The sequence below is a fragment of the Myripristis murdjan genome, chromosome 3, assembly GCF_902150065.1.
Source record: "Myripristis murdjan chromosome 3, fMyrMur1.1, whole genome shotgun sequence".
In the NCBI taxonomy this organism is placed as follows: domain Eukaryota; kingdom Metazoa; phylum Chordata; class Actinopteri; order Holocentriformes; family Holocentridae; genus Myripristis; species Myripristis murdjan.
Genome location: NC_043982.1, coordinates 45,869,546 through 45,890,684, shown reverse-complemented (window position 1 = coordinate 45,890,684; position 21,139 = coordinate 45,869,546). Strand labels below are relative to the sequence as shown.

At 45.6% G+C, this 21,139-nt stretch overlaps 2 protein-coding genes across 5 annotated transcripts; one reads left to right on the top strand and one right to left on the bottom strand.

The window, feature by feature from the left end:
- The first annotated feature begins 135 nt into the window (after nucleotides 1-135).
- On the top strand, nucleotides 136-16,730 carry ubap1lb (ubiquitin associated protein 1-like b). 4 transcript variants are annotated; one of them, XM_030048249.1, is made up of 7 exons: nucleotides 136-248; nucleotides 2,199-2,267; nucleotides 5,182-5,296; nucleotides 6,729-7,313; nucleotides 10,224-10,418; nucleotides 13,785-13,886; nucleotides 15,678-16,730. In XM_030048249.1, exons 3-7 carry the CDS (start codon nucleotides 5,183-5,185, stop codon nucleotides 15,810-15,812), a joined length of 1,131 nt encoding a protein of 376 aa, XP_029904109.1. In that variant the 5' UTR covers nucleotides 136-248; nucleotides 2,199-2,267; nucleotide 5,182; the 3' UTR covers nucleotides 15,813-16,730. The 4 variants fall into 4 exon arrangements, with proteins under 4 accessions (XP_029904109.1, XP_029904107.1, XP_029904110.1 ...); XM_030048247.1 differs by having other exon boundaries at nucleotides 5,179-5,296; XM_030048248.1 differs by lacking the exon at nucleotides 136-248 and adding an exon at nucleotides 682-696 and having other exon boundaries at nucleotides 5,179-5,296.
- A 1,003-nt stretch (nucleotides 16,731-17,733) lies between these two features.
- kbtbd13a (kelch repeat and BTB domain containing 13a) lies at nucleotides 17,734-19,251 on the bottom strand. The gene has a single exon (XM_030048686.1). The coding sequence runs from the start codon at nucleotides 19,249-19,251 to the stop codon at nucleotides 17,734-17,736; it is 1,518 nt and encodes a 505-aa protein (XP_029904546.1).
- Between the last annotated feature and the right edge of the window lie 1,888 nt (nucleotides 19,252-21,139).

The window sequence follows — 21,139 nt, the reverse complement described above, 5'->3', positions numbered from 1 at the left end:
CGATGCAGGTCTCATTTGAAGGAACGCGGCTCCTCCTCCTGACCTGTGTGTGTGTGTGTGTGTGTGTGTGTGTGTGTGTGTGAGTGCTGCGGCGGCTCTGCAGGGTCAGGTGAGCCCGGCCAGGTGTCACACTAATCCTCCCAGCCTGTAGCTCTGCTGCCGGAGAGCCGCCGTGCAGAAAGCAGCCGGCCGCTCGCCTGGCAGGAGAGGAAGAGGAGGAGGAGGAGGAGAGGCTGCCAGAGACACAGGTGAGCGTTTCTTCCCCTCTGCTTTTACGGCCCTCAGGTGGAGGTGAAAACGACGCTGTGATGGCTAGAGTTTGATCAGCCTGTTAGTTATTGATTGATCAGTTTTGATGAGGCCTTGCAGGCTGGAGGGAAGCTGAGCAGACCAGTGTTACGTCTGTTTCACTGTCAGGCATCATAGCAGCAGCAGGATAATAATGACATTTAGTTATAATGAAAAATAAATTAATTAACTGATTCAATTTTAAATATAAAAAATAATGTATAAAGCATAAAAGTGCTTCACAGAACCAAAGCAGGCAAACAGTGACAGTGTGAACGTACAGGAGGCAAAACAATTAAAAAAGTCAATAATGACATTTTCTAATCAAACAGATTTTCTACAGCTGTCTCTCTCTCTCTCTCTCTCTCTCTCTCGTCCACCTGGACTGACAGTGCAAGACTCGTAAAGGTTTTCTTGCCTCACAGCATCATCCAGCCACTGGTTGGTTGGTTGTTTTGTCCTTTGCTCTGCAGTGTCTCGGTCTTGTACCGACCATAAAACTGTATCATATAATTTTAATAATCGGGTAACAGTGAGTGTGAATATGAATGTAAATCGAAAGTCTGAGCCTGGGTCATGAAGCGATCAGTGCAGTCACATCTGATCTTAAAGTGTCGTTTCTACGTTTATGTCACCACCAAGTCTGTTTTGATCAGCCCCACATCAAACATCAGTCTCATGTTTGCTTGGAAAATGTTAAAAAATGATGTAACCTCACTTCCCGGGGAAAACCGCTGGAGTTTCTGACATTCTCAGCTGCCAGAGTTTTTATGGTGTGAAGTTTAATATCAGAGCTTTTTTTTTTAAATATAAAATATGGAGGAAATGAGCTTGTTTGAATTCTGAATGAAGGCAGTCACACTGTGTTGGCACTGGACTTTTATTTATTACAAGGTGTTGTGCTTATATTGACTCACAACTCCTGTGTTGCATACTGATAAATAATAATAATAATACTTAGAATAATATTAAGTTATATAGCACACCTTTCAACCAGAGCTTCCAGTGCTTTTCCAATAGAAAGACAATACGCTTGTTAGCAATAAAACATATAAAAACAATCAAACTTCATTTTCAGCTGTGAAATTTAAACTGCCTATTGAACCATCTAACTGGGCATTAATTTGCATTAACCTGTAGGACCTGGCAGCAGTTCATCAGTGCAGTGTCTGTATGTAAGGTGTACACAGGTGGACTTTTATTGTTGTGATATTTTGTTGGACTAATGCACATCTTGAGACATATTTGGATATTTCTTTCTGTTTTTTAATTCTTCTCATGAGAATTTGAGCACCTGCAGCTGGCCCGGTTTACCCCTCGGGGATCAATAAAGTATTTCTGATTCTGATCCTGAAATAAAGTGAAATATAAAAAAAAAAAAAAAAAAAAAAAAATACAAGTAAATGAATCTTGCCCTCCCTGCCGGCTGTTGCTCTGTTCTTCTTCTTCGTCAAAACTGTAATGAGCTTATAAAGCATCTGGCCTGCTGGACTCAGAAGTCCTGGACCATCTGGCTTCTTGTGTGTGTGTGTGTGTGTGTGTGTGTGTGTGTGAGGAAGTATATATCTGATTAGATTTGCTATGGCAGCAGCAGATAGAAAAGACTAAGCAGTGATGCATTTACGTCACTACATGCTTGTGTTTACTGCTGCACGGACCACACACACACACACACACACACAATATCAATGTGTGTGTGTGTGTGTGTGTGTGTGTTTTCCCATATCATGTTATCGGAAGCAGCTGTTGTTCCTCTCTGAGATCCCAGCTTCATGTGGGAAATATCATATTTCATTAGACTATAAATATGAATAAAACAAACAAACATGTGTTTTTTCTTCCTGTGGTTAAAGAGCAGGAGCAGACAGGCTGTTGTAATCTGTAATCTGTAATCTGTAATCCCCCTGCAGGTTGTGTAAGAGGAAAAAGGTGAAAGAGGAGAGGATTTCTGAGAGCAAACCACACGAGACCTGCTGCAGGTGGGCGGCTCATCTTCTATTTTTTCTTTCCTTTTTCTTTTTCTTTATTTAAAGCAGATTTTTGTGTTTAAATGCTCGTGAAAAGTGTCTGAATGCAGCCTCATAAGCATTTAACCATCTGAAACCCTTTCAAACACATCAGGGAAAAAAAGCAATGAGCGGCTTAGTGAGAAATGACAGGACATCAGGACATAAGGACGTTTATTGTCATTGTGGTTACACAACGAAATTCAGTTGGCACTCTCTCAGCAGCAATTAAAAACAAGTCAACACAAGACAAGACAGGATAACAAACCGAGACAGACAGGATAAAAACAGAGGTTATCAATCAATCATGGCTAAAACTGTAAAAATGTACTATAAATGATAAATAAATAAGGCAGCAGCAGTGATAAGGAAAGTGCATAGAGACCTCAGTTCATTGCACGTGTGGCTCGCATCAGCTCACACTGCAAAAATTCAAAATCTTACCAAGATTATTTGTCTTATTTCAAGTCAAAAATGTCTTATTACTAGTCAAAATATCTCATTACACTTAAAATAAGACATGATCACCTCAGAAGTAACTTGTTTTTAGACAATTGTCTCTTGTTTCAAGTGAAAATTTGCTTGTTTCATTGGCAAAATTAGTTTCTTGTTTCTAGCTAATTTTCACTTATTTCAAGTGAATTTTCACTTTTTCCACTGGCAGATATTGCCAATGAAACAAAATTGTCTAAAAACAATTTAGTTCTGAGGTGATCATGTCTTATTTTAAGTGTAATGAGATATTTTGACTAGAAATAAGACATTTTTGACTTGAAATAAGACAAATAATCTTGGTAAGATTTTGTATTTTTGCAGTGGCAGGTCAGCTTATCAGTTTCAGTCCTGTGTTTTGAGTGTGTCGGTGGGTGTGTGTGGGTGTGTGTGTGTGTGTGTGTGTGGGTGGGGTGATGGAGGCGACAGCCCTGGGAAAGAAGCTGTTCCTCAGCCTGGTGGTACGACATCTTAATGTACGGTACCTTTTCCCAGATGGTAGGGGAACAAATAAGTGCTGCCCCGGGTGGTTTTTATCAGAGCTGATGGCTCTTGCTTTCCTCTGCAGGCGGTCAGAGTGTACAGAGTCAAGGTTGGGAAGTGCAGCTCCCACAATCCTCTGAGCAGTCTTAACCACCCGGGACAGGTCCCTCCTGTTTCCTTCAGTGCAGCTCTGGCAGAGGATGCCCTCGATTGTACTTCTACTACTTATAGAAGTTAGTGAGAAGCTGTGGGGGTAAAGCAGCCTGTTTGAGTTTCTCTGCTGAGCTCTCTTCACCAGGCTGCAGGTGACAGGAAGATTTGCAAGAAATAAGTAAAAAGTTACAAGAAAATGGCCTGGAAAAAAGAGGAAATTATTAGAAAATTATCCAAAAAAAATAACTAGAGAAAAATGCTCAGACCACTATATTGATGAATATTATCTTTTTTGGCAAATTTTCAGCTCATTTTTTTTCTTTTTTTCTTTTTACTTTTTTTTTTATTGAGTTTTAGAGCAAACATGAAACAAACAGATTGAAGGCTTCAGTTCTTCAGCTCCTATCAGATCAGTTGAACCCAGACTCAGCTGTGAAGATCAACGTCTGTAATGTTGCCAAGACAACTGAGGGAACAATGGGGTCGAAGTTCAAGTCAGCCGGGGCCACCCCGGTGACTATGACCATGTAGACTGCATATGATGTAAAACCACCAGGGTTTGAATCCTCTGCTGCGTGTCGTCCCTCTCCCTGTCTGTCTCTCTCCACTGTGACGGTCTAACAAAGCAGAAATGCCCAAAAAGTTATAAAAAAAAATAATAATAAAAAATTCACGTCACCTGAAACTCAACAGTGAGCACAACGACAGCGTCACCTAACATTAAACCAAATGTTGCTGCAACCGACCATAAAATGTGATCAAGAAACCACGGAGACCTGCACTGCAAAAACTCAAAATCTTACCAAGATTATTTGTCTTATTTCTAGTCACAGTATCTCATTACACTTAAAATAAGACATGATCACCTCAGAAGTAACTTGTTTTTAGACAATTGTCTCTTGTTTCAAGTGAAAATTTGCTTGAAACAAGTGAAAATTTGCTTGTTTCATTGGCAAAATTTGTTTCTTGTTTCTAGCTAATTTTCATTTATTTCAAGTGAATTTTCACTTTTTCCACTGGCAAATTTTGCCAATGAAACAAGCAAATTTTCACTTGAAACAAGAGAAAATTGTCTAAAAACAGTTTACCTCTGAGGTGATATTTTAAGTGTAATGAGATATTTTGACTAGAAATAAGACATTTTTGACTTGAAATAAGACAAATAATCTTGGTAAGATTTTGAGTTTTTGCTCCGTCCTCCTCCTGTTTGTGGACAGCGTGGCTGAGCTGGGCCAGCTGAGCCGGTTCAGAAGGCTTGGCCTCAGTCTGTTCATTCATCGTGGCTGTGGCAGGCGTCCCTGTGCTGTCACAGATGCCTTACTTTCTCACAGCCTCTCGCAGACTGTAGGACAAATCAACAGAGCCGAGCTGAGGCCGCCTGCTGCAGACAGCATGGATGTTTCTTCATGGCGATCCACCAGACAGGTTTGGAGAAGTGGCCCTGTGGACCTGGAGACAGATCCTCCTGAGAGAGAGACAGAAGAGGGAACAGAAGGTGGCGTGTGTGTGTGTGTGTGTGTGTGTGTGTGTGTGTGTCCCAGCAGACGCACAAGACATGCTGCACTAAGAACCTGAGGGCAGCTGATGTGGATCCTGCAGATCTAGATTACAGGGTCAAGTTTAATCCACAGTCACAGTCACACAAGTCATTGGATCGCCATGGTAACGCCCACCGCAAATACCTGAGCTCACTCTCTCTCTCTCTCTCTCTCTCTCTCTCTCTCTCTCTCTCTCTCTCTCTCTCTCTCTCTCTCAGTAGGATGAGCGGTGTGGACGGTGTTCCTCTGAAGATGCCTCCCGCTGCCTTACAGGAGGTCCAGCAGCAGATGGAGGTTTCGGTTCCTGACTACCTCACCATCCTGCAGGAGACAGAGGTTTGAACCCGACTAGAACCCTAAACTTAAAGCACCGTCCCAGTGACTCTGCATGTTTCACACCTACGAGACGTTCCTGCTGCTCTCCTCCCAGAGCGAGCAGTGGGGTTTCAGAGCTGCCACATCACTCCTCCTCCCTTTCCTCCAGCCGCTGGTTTCCATTCATTCCACTACGATATGAACATGAACTTTCAGAGCCTTCACACTTTCTTCACTCCAGTTTTCCATCAGCGCAGAAGCAGAACTTTATAAGGCGGCTGCTTCAACCACAAACTCACATTTTGGTCCTGTGTGGTGAAATCTGTAGCTCCTATGCAGGATTTGATAGATGGTTTGTTGACATGGAAAATGCGCAGGAAATTGTAGTAAACAGACCAAACATTTAAAATCACTGGGATGGTCCTTTAACCTTGTGGGTGTGTCTTAAAGGAATAATTCATCCAAAATACAAAAAAGATGTTTTCCCACTCACCCCTTCCCATCCAGATAGTCTCCCTTCAGGGGCTGGATGGGGATTGTTTTATTTTGGAAAGCTCAAACCATCAAAAATGTACATGTTGAAAACTCAGGGGCAGCAGCTCTTTCCAAAAACAGTGACCCTGATACCCAACATGATCCACAGCAGTTTCATGGGAACTATTTCCTGCTGAAAAACAACAACAAACTGTATCCATCCGCCGCCACCAGGTGGATCGATAGTTTGCCGTCAGCAGTTGGAGCTCCACAAATGAAGCCGAATCAGCAGAGTCTAATCTCTAAGACTAACCGAGCTACACACAGCACAAAACAAAACACAGCACCAGGCTGGTTTGGCCATTCTCACAGCTGGAATCTCAGCATTTGACATGGTAACTGTGACAGAGGTAGCAGAGGTTAGCCCAGGCCTGAACTTAGCCCTGGCCAGAGGTTAGCCCAGGTCAGAGGTTAGCCCAGGCCTGAACTTAGCCCAGGTCAGAGGTTAGCCCAGGTCAGAGGTTAGCCCAGGTCAGAGGTTAGACCAGGCCAGGGGTTAGCCCAGGTCAGAGGTTAGCCCAGGTCAGAGGTTAGCCCAGGCCAGAGGTTAGCCCAGGCCTGAACTTAGCCCAGGTCAGAGGTTAGCCCAGGTCAGAGGTTAGCCCAGGTCAGAGGTTAGCCCAGGCCTGAACTTAGCCCAGGTCAGAGGTTAGCCCAGGCCTGAACTTAGCCCAGGCCAGAGGTTAGCCCAGGCCTGACCTTAGCCCAGGCCAGAGGTTAGCCCAGGCCTGACCTTAGCCCAGGTCAGAGGTTAGCCCAGGTGTGAAATGAACTTCATGTTCTAAAAACGCCAACCGTCTCTGATCCAGTGAAAAAAACTGAGTCTGTAATTTTACAGTTTTACTACAGCAAAACACAATGAAAAGTTCATTTTAAAAAACCTGTATAATCCAAGTCACCCCCTCTGCTGTCTGTGCAGTACGAGTTCAGTCTGGAGAACTGGGTGCTGACGGGGCTGCAGAGCGGCTACAGCGGCTCGCCTCATCCCGCCGCCACCGCCGCCTCCTCACCGTCAGGCCTGCAGCCGTCCTGCCCGCCGTACTGGCTGATGTTCAGCAGCCCGCAGCAGAGCCGCCTGGCCAGCCGCCACAGCTCGGACTTCTGGGAGCCCAATCCTCGCCAGCGATCCCGCAGCCTGAACCTGGCCGTCCTGCGCAGCGCCGCCGTCTCCGAATCGAAGGACGAAGGGGACGGCTGCGCGGGGAAGGCCAAGGCGTCTCGGCCAGAGGAAGCCTCCCCGGCCGCCTCGGGTCAGCCTGGCCCCAGGAAAGCTCAGAGAGCCTTCGTCCCAAACCTGCTGACCCCGCCCGCCTGCCTGAGCAGCCTGCCGCACCAACGCAGGAAGAACCTGCGGCAGTGCTCGCTCTCCTCGCTGGAGACCGCCAGCCGAGACCTGAAGACAGGCAGCCAATCACAGAGCTCCTCCGCACACAGGCCGCCAAACACCAGAGCCAACACGGTGGACAGAGTCCCCACCATCACCTACCAGCAGCCACAGGAGACGGTAAGACATGAGGCATGGTGGGTAATTTCAGCAGAAAAGGAACATTTTTGTTTTTGAGCAATACTTTTTATGTCCAGCTTTTATCTTCGGAAGACATAAAACTTCCGCTGCTGTTTTCACAAGTAGGACAGAGGTGGAAAAAGACTAAAAAAAAATAAAAAATAAAAACTTGGATGTTTTGAGATTAAAGTTATAAATTCTTAAAAAAAAAAAAAAAAAAAAAAAAAACTCACAAATTTATGAGGAAAAAACTCAAAATTCTGAGATTATAAAGTCCGAGTTTTTTTCTCAGCCCTCCCCCAGCTCCATAATTTTTTTCTCCCCACAGTGGCTCTAACACGCCGTCATAGTAAACAGTGTATGATTTAAAATGTAGAGGTAGTCAAAGTTGCTGTGTCAGTTTCTAGAGAAGAGAAGAGGATTCCCATGTGATTCTGAAAGGACGGGAGCAGAGTTCAAACCGGATTCTTTGAAGTGGAAAAATGAGAAATGACAAAAAGCTTCTTTTTCTCTGGGAAGGGAAACATAGTTTGTCCCTTTCTGACAATAAATCAGTTCTCTGTACAGATGACTTTAGCACAATACAATACAATAACATATACTAAAAGTGAAAGTAAAAAAATACCAGTAAGTGGAGTAAGTGTAATCAGTTACTTCCACTGTTGAAGGAGACTGTTTACTCTGAGTTGTTAATCGGGATTAGGACAAAAAAAGCCTTTTCTCCCGGGATGGCCGGCGAAAGCTGCGCTGTCTGGTTCCCAGGAGTTTGCTATGTTTACAGTGCAAAGCCCACGTACTGCTTTTCATGGCCTGTGCTAAAATTAGCCACACATAATCCCTGAAAAGTATTTAAATCACCCCAGTATCACAGATATCCTCACAGCCATGCAGGATCAGCCCAGCCTTAAAATCACCTAGAAAAGATTCCCCTGCTGGAGAACCATTCTGTTTAGTATTTCCTTTAGTACTGTGAACATATTGTGTCAGTTTAGTCAGGAAGTCGGTGCCACATGTAACTGTAAGTGTGCTTTTTTTTCAACTCGCATTTCATAAATCTCTGAGGGGATCTGCACTCTAAAAATAGCCGGTGTAAAGTCTGGCCTCACATACAGCCAAGTTATTAAAGGTTCACCAGGATCAGTGAGTGGAACTTATCTGAAACTGACTTTCTCAGCAAAGCTGCAAGTCAAGGTCGCTGGTGTGTGAAAGTCATCCTGCAACCGGACGTCCTGCAATCGGATGTCCTGCAGCAGTCTGACGTCCAGCAGCCTGATGTCCTGCAGTCTGACATCTTGCAGTCTGACGTCCTGCAGTTTGACGTCCTGCAGCCGGACGTCCTGCAGTCGGATGTTCTGCAGCCAGACGTCCTGCAGCAGTCTGACGTCCAGCAGCCTGATGTCCTGCAGTCGGACATCTTGCAGTTGGACGTCTTGCAGTCTGACGTCCTGCAGCCTGACGTCCTGCAGTCTGACATCTTGCAGTCTGACGTCCTGCAGTTTGACGTCCTGCAGCCGGACGTCCTGCAGTCGGATGTTCTGCAGCCAGACGTCCTGCAGCAGTCTGACGTCCAGCAGCCTGATGTCCTGCAGTCGGACATCTTGCAGTCGGACGTCTTGCAGTCTGATGTCCTGCAGCCGGCCGTGCAGTCTGACGTCCTGCAGTCTGACGTCTTGCAGCCGGATGTCCTGCAGTCTGACATCCTGCAGCCAGACGTCCTGCAGCCGGACGTCCTGCAGTCTCACGTCCTGCAGCCTGATGTCCTGCAGCCGGACGTCCTGCAGTCTCACGTCTTGCAGTCTGATGTCCTACAGTCTCACATCCTGCAGTCTGACGTCCTGCAGACTGATGTCCTGCAGTCTGATGTCCTGCAGTCTGATGTCCTGCAGTCTGATGTCCTGAAGCCGGACCTCCTGCAGTCTGACGTACTGCAGCCTGATGTCCTGCAGCCGGACGTCCTGCAGTCTGACGTCCTGCAGCCTGATGTCCTGCAGTCTGACGTCCTGCAGACTGATGTCCTGCAGTCTGATGTCCTGAAGCCGGACCTCCTGCAGTCTCACATCCAGCAGCCTGATGTCCTGCAGTCTGAGGTCTTGCAGTCTGATGTCCTGCAGCCGGACGTCCTGCAGCCGGACGTCCTGCAGCCGGACGTCCTGGATCTTGAGAAATATTCATTGGAGGTTAAAGAGTGGCATGGAAATTTTACAGGCTGGCAGATTGAAAGAAAGAAAGACGGACAGAGCTCCTCCTGACTGCAGCTGAAGGTCAAAGCTCTGTCAGAGTGTGGGCTCAGAGCCTCCAGCTGTGGTTCCTCTAGTTTGTTCAGAGTCAAAGTCAAAGTGATGTTGTTCTGCTTGGATCAGTGGTTCTCTTTGTGTCTCTGCTGAGATCCAGACAGGAACATGAGAGGAACGGGACCTGCCGCCGGCTCCTCTCACGACACGTTCACTGGCACTCAGACAGTCATGCACGTTTCCCACCGGCGACAACATTTAAATTTTTTTTTCTGACACATTGTCCAAACTGGGGTGGCAGCTGCCAGCCCAGACCACCCTGGTAAATCCGCCCCTGCTGCCTTTTTTTTTTCTTTATTTTTACTTGTGGATTACATGACTTTTGTTATTTTTCTTTTTTTCTTTTTTCTTTTTTTTTCTAATTACAAAAACAAAACAAAACACAAAGGTACCAGAAAATTAGCAAAAAAATATTTCTCCAATTCCAATAAAATTATGATCATAACTATCAAACTGACATATCTAAAGGTCGGATGCTGGATTGACGTTGTGACTCCAGCCGTCAGATAAATATCCCGCTGAAATGTGAAAAGTCACTGGATGGAAGCACCCAACTTCAGAACTGAGACAGCTTCCACGTCTGATTGATTTCTCTGTTGGTTCTGTTGGTTCCTCTCAGTCTGTGGCCCCCCCGAACCCCCTGGCCCCCCGGACCCCCAGCCCCTCCCTCTCCAGTTCGGACTCGACGGTGGAGCTCCTGTCGGCTCTGAGCCCTGAGGAGAGAGAGCTGCTGGGGGCGGTGACGGCCCGCGGGTACCCCCTGCACACCGCCATCCTCGCCCTGCAGAAGACAGGCCAGCAGAGCCCAGAGCAGGTCACACACACACACACACACACACACACACACACACACACACACACACACACACTGCTGCACCTGAACAGGACTGCCGCTCTTTTTGTTGTCCATCTGTCGATTTCTTTTTAACCTTTCATTTATTTATTTATTTAGTTTTAATATTTATTTATTATACATTAGCTAATGTTTTTTGTCGTTAGTTTATCAAGTCAATATCTTTTTAATGTTGCTATGGTTACACGTTGGGTAGTGGATGAATTTAGAACAGCGAACTTTGTGTGCAGCACACGGTTTTAACACACACCTGTCAGCCAATCAGAAAAGAGTATTTCCTGCGGGATGAATAAAGTATCTATCTATCTATCTATCTATCTATCTATCTATCTATCTATCTATCTATCTATCTATTCACCCAGACTTATGGTAGAGTCAATCAAACGGGGGGCGGGAGCAGTCAAACCTGAGCTGTGTTCTGATTGGATCACTCCACTCTGTGAAAGTAACTTTTTAATCTCTGACAAAACAGCTGGTTTGATTGAGGAATCAGCAAAAAAAAAAAAAAAAAAAAAATTGAAAACTTGCACATTTTCGTTTCCCATCCCCCTCACATATTCCTGCGGAGGGAGATTTTAAACGCACGACAGAGATTGGACATTAAATCGTCCCAGTTTCAGTTCAGTTTCTGTTGATATTCAGTTCAGCTGTTGTTTAGGCTTTGTTCAGTTTGTGTTGACGTTGTGCAGAATGTGTCACTTTAATTCTGTGTTTATTACTGAGGTTGTAGTTTGCAGAGGTCTGCTACTGGACTGCATTATACTGAGAGGGGTTTCTCATTTTTTGTCCCTCCGTATTTATATACAATGAGGGAGGACAGAATATTGGAAACAGCTGTCAGTAAAGTGCAGCTCAATGCCAAACACAGAAGTGAATGAACACCTCTGTTACCGTGACAACAAGACAAGCTGAGCATTATAGGCAGCAGGAGAGGAAACAGCTGGATTAGATTAGATTAGATTACAGGTGGAGCTGATGAAGCGGACACAATGTATATCATCCCTTCATTCATTTTCCAAGCCTCTTATCCTAATCTGGGTCGTGAGGTTAATGCAATCATAGTTATATAATTAAATTTCTCTTAGCAGACTAATGGATTAATTGGCTAATCCTGTCAGCAGGTCGTGACTCGGGTCTGTCCATCTTTAGTGTTTCTGTGCTTCTAAAGCAGCTCAGCCTGCAGGAACGCCGCTGTGAGTGAGCAGAGCGTAACGTCGGTGTAATCTGTCCCCGGGCCGCCTCATAAGTCTGTCAGCTCTTTCATGTTTTTGTTTTTTGCGAGCCGGTTTCCCAGCGAGCAGCAGGCATCGCCCTCGGCTCGTTCCAGCGGCCCATATCTGATGCTGTTGCCTAGCAGGGAATAAAAAACACCATAAAAATAGACCTCAGATGCTCAGAGTTTCCACGGGCGGCCTTTCTCAGGACGGTCCGTCAGCTGGACGCTCCCCCCGGACCCTGAGCCAATCACAGGGCAGAACCCGGGACAGCAGAGGAAGGCTTAACCAGAGGAAATGGCCTTTAGCACGGCAGGGAATCTGGGAATTGGCAGCAAACACGCCGTCTCATTTATTTATTTCATATGTTACATAATTCTCAATGCACTGATCAACCTCAGATTTCTTGTGTCCAAACGCCTGTGAAAGTCTGAGGCTTTTAATCATCCTGACACCTTCATGGCTTCAGGAAGTTGGAGAGTGGATTTGGTTTACAGACGGCTGGCAGCTGGCAAATCAGCTTGATAAGACTTACAGCTTCATCGGGCTGCTACTCCTCTTCCTCCTCCTCTTCCTCCTCCTCCTCCTCCCCCTCCTCTTCCTCCTCCTCTTTTTCCTCTTTCCTTCCTCCTCCTCCTTTTCCTCTTCCTCCTCCTCCTCCTCTTCTTCCTCTTTCCTTCCTCCTCCTCCTTTTCCTCCTCCTCCTCCTCTTCCTCCTCCTCTTCTTCCTTTCCTTCCTCCTCCTCCTCTTCCTCTTCTTCCTCTTTCCTTCCTCCTCCTCCTTTTCCTCCTCCTCCTCCTCCTCCTCCTCCTCTTCCTCTTCCTCTTCCTCTTCCTCATCCTCCTCCTCTTCTTCCTTTCCTTCCTCCTCCTCCTCTTCATTTTCTTCCTCTTTCCTTTCTCCTCCTCCTTTTCCTCCTCCTCCTCCTCCTCCTCTTCCTCTTCCTCTTCCTCCTCCTCCTCCTCTTCTTCCTTTCCTTCCTCCTCCTCCTCTTCCTCTTCTTCCTCTTTCCTTCCTCCTCCTCTTCCTCCCCCTCCTCTTCCTCTTCCTCCTCCTCTTCCTCTTTCCTTCCTCCTCCTCCTCTTCCTCCTCTTCCTCCTCCTCTTCCTCTTTCCTTCCTCCTCCTCCTCCTCCTCCTCTTCCTCTTTCCTTCCTCCTCCTCCTCTTCCTCCTCCTCTTCCTCTTTCCTTCCTCCTCCTCCTCCTCCTCCTCCTCTTCCTCTTCCTCCTCCTCCTCTTCCTCCTCTTCCTCTTTCCTTCCTCCTCCTCCTCTTCCTCCTCTTCCTCCTCCTCTTCCTCTTTCCTTCCTCCTCCTCCTCCTCCTCCTCTTCCTCTTTCCTTCCTCCTCCTCCTCTTCCTCCTCCTCTTCCTCTTTCCTTCCTCCTCCTCCTCTTCCTCCTCCTCACTCTGCTGCTGTCGGCCACGTCTCTAGAACATTCTGGCTCTCAGCTTCTGAGTGAAGCTGACATCAGACGGTGTTTGACGTTTTTACTTCATAAACGACTAAAACCAAATTATAATAGTTTAATCTTACGTCGAGTGATTCATTGGTTTGATTTAGATTTCTTTATTTGCACATGTGCATTTAAAAAAAACAATGAGAATATGTAGAGAATACTCCACAATTTGTGGAGGAGAGGAAGCCATGGTCAAACAAAAACAAAACAAACAAACAAACAAAAAAATCACAATGTTAACAACAATAATAATAATAATAAGTATGATAATTGAGTAATAATCCTAATTGTTTTGGGATTAAAGTGTATTGTCATCTGTATCCCCAGTGTTCAGAGTGCCTGGTGACTTGTGGATTACACAACTTTTGTTATTGCTTGTAATACATATTTATAACAATAATAATAATAATAATAATAATAACAATAATACTTTATTTATATGGCACCTTTCATACGGGGGATGTAGCTCAAAGTGCTGAACAGTGAAGTGAATGTTGAATGTTTTTTTAATCTCACCTGCACATCTTCCCTCTCTCCTGCTGCTGTGGTCTTTCTGCTTTTTTTTTTTTTTTTTTTTTTAATTATTTGTGCACATCAGTGAAATGAAAACTGGAGCGTGGATGTTGACCGCTCCTGTGTGATGAATGCTGTTGCAGATCCTGAGTTACCTGGTGGCGTGGGACCACCTGTGTGCGCTCGGCTACGACGAGGCTCAGGTGGAGGAAGCTCTCGAGATGTTCCAGAACTGCGAGACAAAGGTGCGTTCAGGTTCCCTGGGAACGTCTAGCCTCTTCACCGTGAGCGTCTTCAGTCAGTGGCGGCTGTCCGTTCACACGTTTGCACAAAGTTCATTCTTAGGGGTGAAAACGTTTTTTGTTTTTCATAGCTGAGGTTGTGTCCAGGGCCGCTGTAGGGAGGATAAAAAATACAGAGCCGGGGGGGAAAAACTTGGATATTTTGTGAGATTAAAGTGGTAAATGTAGAGGAAAAAATTCACAAATTTAAGAAAAAAATTCAAGAAGTCTGAGATTATTAAGTTGAAAATTTATGGAAAAAACTTGCAAGTTTATGAGAAAAACACAAATTTATGAGAAAAAAACAGTGAAAACTAGTTTGTTCTCCTCCTGTTGGGATCCGGTCTGAAAGAAATCCTGCTGGTCTAAGTCCAGAACCCCAATCTCCTCCTCAGCATCTGGACTCTGAAGAGACGTTGCTGTGACTTGGGCCGATTCAGAAGAAAACAATCTGCTGATTCTGGGCTCAGATCAGCAGGATCTCCTTGTTCCTAAATCCGAATGCTTTATAATTTTCCATAACAGCTGAATGCTCGGCATATGGAGCTGTGGAAAAGTCAGTTATTTAGCCAAACATAATTACTATTATTATTAACACTTTAAACTCTGACTTCCCCATGAATGTCCCATTAAGTAGCTTCAAAGTTAGAAAAAAAAAACATATTTTCCATTTAATAGAAAACTGCCAAAAACCGAGGAGGAAACAGGAGAGTCAGCAGAGCCAAACATTTCATAATAAACAGAGATCGTCCTCAGAGTTCAGAGGTCAGACCACCTCCTGTATGAACGCCTGAGACCTCTCTGAAAAAAATCACACAATATTAAATAATAATAAATTCAACCCCTGAGAAAGACGTGTGTGCTGGAAACACACCGTGTGTGTCGTCTCAGTGTGTCCTGGTTTTGAAGACCTGCATTTATAGACATACTGAGCTCATAAATATACTTACACTTCATTAAAAATGTAGTTGTTTTTTTTTTTTTTTTTTTTGAAAATGCAAAGGAAACTCTCTCTCTGTGGTGTTCACCGTGTTTCCACGCAGCAGCACAGAGAATAAAACACTCAAGAATAAAAAAAATAAATATATATGTTTATGAACTGTGGGGGTGTGTGGGGGCTTCACATCACAGAGATTCTTTTTTTAAAAAAAAAAAAAAAATACTGCCACCAGAGTTATAGATTTTTTTTTTCATTAGATTTTATTTTTATTTGTTATTTGTTTTTGATTTTATGTTTTCAGTTCAGTTTAGTTTCAGTTCAGTCTCCAGTGGGTTTGCTGGTTCCAGTTGAGTTGTTCTTGCTGTGTCAGTGTGAGTTAGTTTCTTTATTCTAATCTGGCCGCTGTTTGTCAGAATACACAGAATAATGTCTGTAGATTTCCTGACAAAAAGGAAAACTGAACACACTTTCTACACACTTTGATTTTACCTCAGTTAGTTTTGTAAGAACACAATGTCCTTTCAGTTAGTTTTAGTTATTTCCTAAAGTCTAGTTTTTATTTTTGTTTCAGTTAAACTAAAATGTTTTTTTTTTCACATTTAGTTTGAGTTTTTAGTTTTAGTGAAATGTAAACACCTTGACTCCCACAGCGCCCACATCTTCTCCCACTTTTACAGACAGCAGCTGCGCTTCACTGTCCGATGGCAGCCAGCAAGGCACATACGGTCCTGATGTTGGACAGATAAATCAGTGTGTAAACGTGTGTAAACGTGTGTAAACGTATGTAAACGCGTCTCCTGCTGTTTCTCCTCCAGGCCGCTGAGTTCCTCCAGCTCCTCCGTCAGTTTCATGAGATGGGCTTCCAGCAGAACGCCATCAAGGAGGTGCTGCTCGTCCACGAGAACCACCGAGAGCGAGCCCTGGAGGAGCTGATGATGCACGTGGCATGACGGCGGACACACACACACACACACACACTCGTACCTGCTTAAACTCCAACCTGTTATTAATTTGCAGGAAAACACTGACTTGTTGTTTGTTGTCACTCATTAGCACTGAGCTGACGGTATGAAGAGACGGGCAGTGGCCTTTACTGAGGAAAAACACATCCCATCGTTGTAAAAAATGAACAGCCATGGATCAGTAAAATGACCAATATTGCACATTTTTGTTCAATATTTTGTTTATTCATGGATATTGATATTCTGTTAATGTCTTATTACACTGAGGGTTGGTTTCCCAGACGGGCTTTTAGCATAAAGTCGCAGATTAAAATGTTCTTTTAAACTGGAATAACTCTAATTCACTCTCTGGGTCACTAAGATAGTTCTGGATTTACGACCAGATGCTGATGAGAATATTGTGATTCTGGGCTCAAATCACCAGGATTTCCCTCTTACTAAATTCAAGCGTAGAAGAAAAAATTGTTTTCACAGTTTTTTCCTCAAAAATTTATGACTTTAATCTTGAAAATTCTGTTGGTTTTTTTTCCCAGAGTATTACCCCCCTTCATCTTGCTCCATATTTTTTACTCCCCTCGTTCAGGTGGATTATCACAGTCCAGCTAATTTGAAACTAAGATGTGTATTGGAAGGTCTATTAAGCCGTAAATGCAGCAGATATTCCAGATTATGGCCTCGTCCTGTCTTAATTAAACCTCCATCTGGGAAACCAGCCCCAGGTGTTTAACTTACAAGTAAATATGTGTTTTCTAGCACGTGTTGAATGTATTTTTTATTTGGACTGATTTATAACAATCAATACTCACTCTTAGCAAATGATAGCACAAGTTCGGATTCATACTGAACATACTGTATACTGAACATGTATTATGAATTTGTTGTTATTATATTATATGAAATAGTTTCACCAAGGCGGCGTCTTCTCTTTCTTTAAGTCACAATCCTGGTCTGTACAGAAGATAATTCAGCGGTGAACGCAGCTGTTCTCAGTGCAGTTTTTCCGTCTCTTCCTCTGCGTGTCCCTGTTTGTTTTCCAGGCTGGAGGCTCCTGGGAGCCGCCGGCACTCACGCCTTGTTTTCTGTACAAACAGGAAAAGTCTTTACGTCTATCAGGGATCACGAAGCCGTCACGTGATCCGCGAGTGTCTGTTCACGTTTATATGAGGGCATAGCAGGGCCACAAGTCAGGGCGTGTTTCTAATTTTTTGTCCTTCCCTATTTACATACATAAGGAGGGACAGAATATTGGAAACAGCTCATAATAAAATGCAGTCCAGTCCAACAGCAGCACTAACTATGAGCTCAGTGCCAAACATAGAAGTGACAACAAGACAAGCTGAGCATTATAGGCAGCAGCAGAGGAAACTTTATGGCACAGCACTGAGTGTGTATTCACTGCATGTTTAAACAGTGTGTTCCAGTTGAGGGGGCATAGACGGCAGCCTCACCAGGACCTTCATGGGAAACATTTGGAACATTTACTTACTTTACTAAGATAATCCGACACTCGGATGAGATAATCCTGCTTGTTTCCAGTGCAGCTTGACTTGTTTCAGGAATGACTCTGGGAACACGCATAAAGTTCAAGAAAGTTCTGGAAACAAGTTGATTGGCCTTGGAAACAAGTGGGATTATCTCATCCCACTGGCAGATTTTTGTTACATTGTTTGAAAAAAAAAAAAAAAAAAAAAAACACAAGAATTGAACAGTGAAGAGAATAAAAGATGAAACGAGCTGATAACATCTTTGGTGGAAAATCAGATGAGAAGAAATCAGAGCTGAGGCAGATTGTTTTTACCTCGTTTTGAGCAAGTTTTAATTCTCAGTAGCAGATGAAATGTTTCGGTGTATTTGTCACGAGGGTCGCGGTGTCCTCAGCTGCAGCCAATCAGCCTGTGTGTAAGAGTCTTTACATGTTTTCAAAGCACCGGGTGGAGACTCTCCAACTGTCAACATCCCCGAACTTTTGCCCCGCAGTCCGAGCCGCCGGCTTTCCCACGAGGCCGAGCGTGACCTCGGGCAGCCTCAGCAGGAACGTGTACATGGAGCCGACCTTCCCAGAGCCCTTCATCTCCCTCCTGGTTTTCCACTTGTGATCCAGGATGGTGAACTCGGTGGTGACCGTCCGGTTCAGCGTGAACACCGAGTCTCCTCTCACCACCGCCGTGAACAGCGAGCCTTTGCTGTTGCCGTACTGGCCCGTCATGGCCGTCCACTGGCCCGAGCTCAGGTTGTAGCGGTCCATCACGCACAGCAGGAAGTCGTTACAGCGCCCGTTACGCATCACGTACAGATTGTCCCTGTGAGCCACCATACAGAGGCCGTAGCTCTCCTGGTGGACGAGCGTGGTGACCAGAAGCCACTGGTCCTTTTCGGGCACGTACTCGTGTATCTCGGTGGCGCCCTTCGCCCCCCAGAGGCAGATGAAGATCCTGCTCATGGCTTTGGCCGACGCCACGGAGGCGGCGGGGCAGGGCAGGTGAGAGGCAAAACTCCAGCTGCCGTCAGCCGCCGCATACCTCTCCACCGACGATATGACCTTCCTGTCGTATTCGCCTCCGACGGCGTACAGGCAGCCCTCGTGGCCGATGAGCGTGAAGTTGTAGCGCAGCTGCTGGGGACTGCGGATCGTGCACCACTCGTTCGTCGCAGGGTCGTAGCAGAAGCCGGCGTCCACCACCTTTTTGCTTACATCGTGCACGCCTCCGATGATGTACAGCTTGTTGTCGAGGACGGCCACGCCCGCCATGGTGGTGCTGGCGCTCTTGGGCAGCTCGGTCAGCACCTTCCAGTCTCCGGTCTGCTCGTCCAGGTAGCAGACGCTCCTCTGGAAGTCCTGCAGCAGCTCAGAGGACGGCGAGTGGCTGCAGACGACCATGTAGGAACTCGGAGGAAGAGACTCGATGTGGCCCTGCAGCTGGCGGGGCAAAGCCCGAACCTCCTCCTGCAGGTCGGGGTACATATCCCTGATGAACAGAGCCGAGTGCCGGGACAGCTCCCACGCGCCGTACGTGGCGGCCGTGTGGTACATCAGCAGGCAGTTTTCAGAGTCGATAATGTTGATCAGGTGCTTGATGAGCGCCGGGACCTGCAGGAAAGCCGCACACTCGATCGCCTCCACGATCTGGTCGCCGCTCAGGACCGGACGCTCGCCATTCAGCACCTGCAGCAGGACGAAGAAACCCAAAGCTCCCACGCACCTCAAACACACCTCCTCCTGCTGGCATTCCCGCATTCCCGACTGGAACAGCGCCCTGAAGTACTCGCAGTTCTGGGTGAGGAGGGCTTTGTCCACCACAAAGCTGCTGCTGTCCTGCACACTCACCCGCAGGCTGGCAGGCGGCTTGCAGCGTCCCAGCTGCTGGCCGCCAGCCTCTGAGCCGGGACAGCTGCTCGACTCCATCACCTCGCCGCCGTAGGTCTTCATTACAGCCCCGAGCCACAGAATCACACCGGGGAGTGATTAAAGTGTTTCAAAAGAGCAAATCGGCTCACATCCATGGTGTTTCCTCTCTGTCCTGTGCAGCAGATTGACTTCTCCCCATGCAGGGCAGACCGACTTGACAGGGTGTTCACTGTGTGTTTTCACAGCTATGAAAACACACTTGTCACTGCATAGCAGGTGGACTCGTGACCCGGCTGAGATACAGTACGATGACAGGCAGCGAGAGCCGGACACCGGCGTCGACCTTGCTGCAACTGGAGACGGTTTATGTCACGCCGGCAGTTAATGTGCACATGATTTATCGCTCTTTGTTTGCGGCTGCTGCTTTAGAGACAGACGAAAATAATATCGGGATTTGTCCTCTGGCGGCTGGAAAAAGTCAAACTAAGAAAAGGTTGTTCCCCGAGGGTCGAATATGCATTCTGGTATTTAATCAGCCTGAGGACCTGTGACCTCATTTAAAAAAAAAAAACTGTGGATCCAAACACTAAGACTGCAACTAATGATTATTCTCATTGTTCAGGAAAGAAGGAGGACGAGAAGGAAAGAAAGAAGTAGTGAGTGACAGTGGGAGATAGTGAAGGACAGGAGTAAGTAGGTTCAGGTCAAACCGGGTCCAGGTCATTTTCTTGTGACCTTTAACTAATTTTTTTTTTTGCTGATTTTTGGGTCGTTTCTTGCTCATTGCTCATTGTTTCTGGTGTTTTTGAAAGAAATCCGGCTGATCTGCTCAGGTGTCAGAGGGTCACACGCCTTTCACAGACACTTAACCTCCACTAATCTGATGTCAGTGCGGGTTTCAAAGGGTTAACAATGACAGCGGTATAAAAAAAGAAAAGTTTGGCTGGACAGAGCCCGGGGTCACTGCAGTGCTCTTGTGGCTGTGGCGGTGCAGCGGTCTGCCTGTGGCATGCTGGGAAAATTTGTTCAGCTCTTCAGTCACTGACAGCTGCTGAGGGATTACTTCCTCCGCAGCGCTCAGAGAATGAAACCCAGCACACATTTCTACTCAATCCCACTGTGTGGCCTAATAATCTGAGACGAGTTCCTCTGTTTCTCAGATTTAGCCGCTGGATCTCACCTCATCACACTGGGACCACAGACCCTGAGCAGGTAGAGCCGGCGAGGGCCTTTTAGTCCAGTAATTTTAGGCCAAAATTGGGGTCAACCTAGGACAAATTGCAAGAGAAGCAAACTCAACTGATTTTGGATCCTCAGTTTGTCCTGAGTGAGAGAAAAAAGTCCCAAGAAATCACATTGGTGGAGAGTTTTGAAAATCACCTATTTATGACCACATATTACCAAAAAACACTGTTTTTAACACACAGGGGAAAGGGGCTCAACATTTTACTTTCAGATATCACTATAAAAATTCACAAGTTGATTACACACACAAAGACAAGAAAAAAAGTCAATTACAAGTTCTTTGAATTATTCTGTTTACACATGCATATCACACATTATCTGATTTGATATGCGATAATAAGGAATATAAGGAATTAATGCCAGAAGAGACATTTAAACAGTGAATTAAAAGGCAAATCAGAGTGTTTCCAGGAGGTTCCTGACTGTTGCCGTGGCAATGCCAACGATACCATGACTTTCACACTGTCACGTGTAATATCCCTGAAATACTGCTGTAATATTGCTGTAGCTGCTCAGCTGCTGTGAGTGTGTGTGTGAGTATGTGTGTGTGTGTGTGTGTGTGTGTGTGTGCTGCTCCCAGTGGAAACTGTGGCAGTGCATGTATTGTTCTTGCTGAAGGCCTATAAGTTAGATAGATAGATCATTTTTATTTAAGTGTCCTGCATACAATAATGCCCAGCTCCCATGGGCTTATAAACACACTCCCAACAAAAGTACATAAACA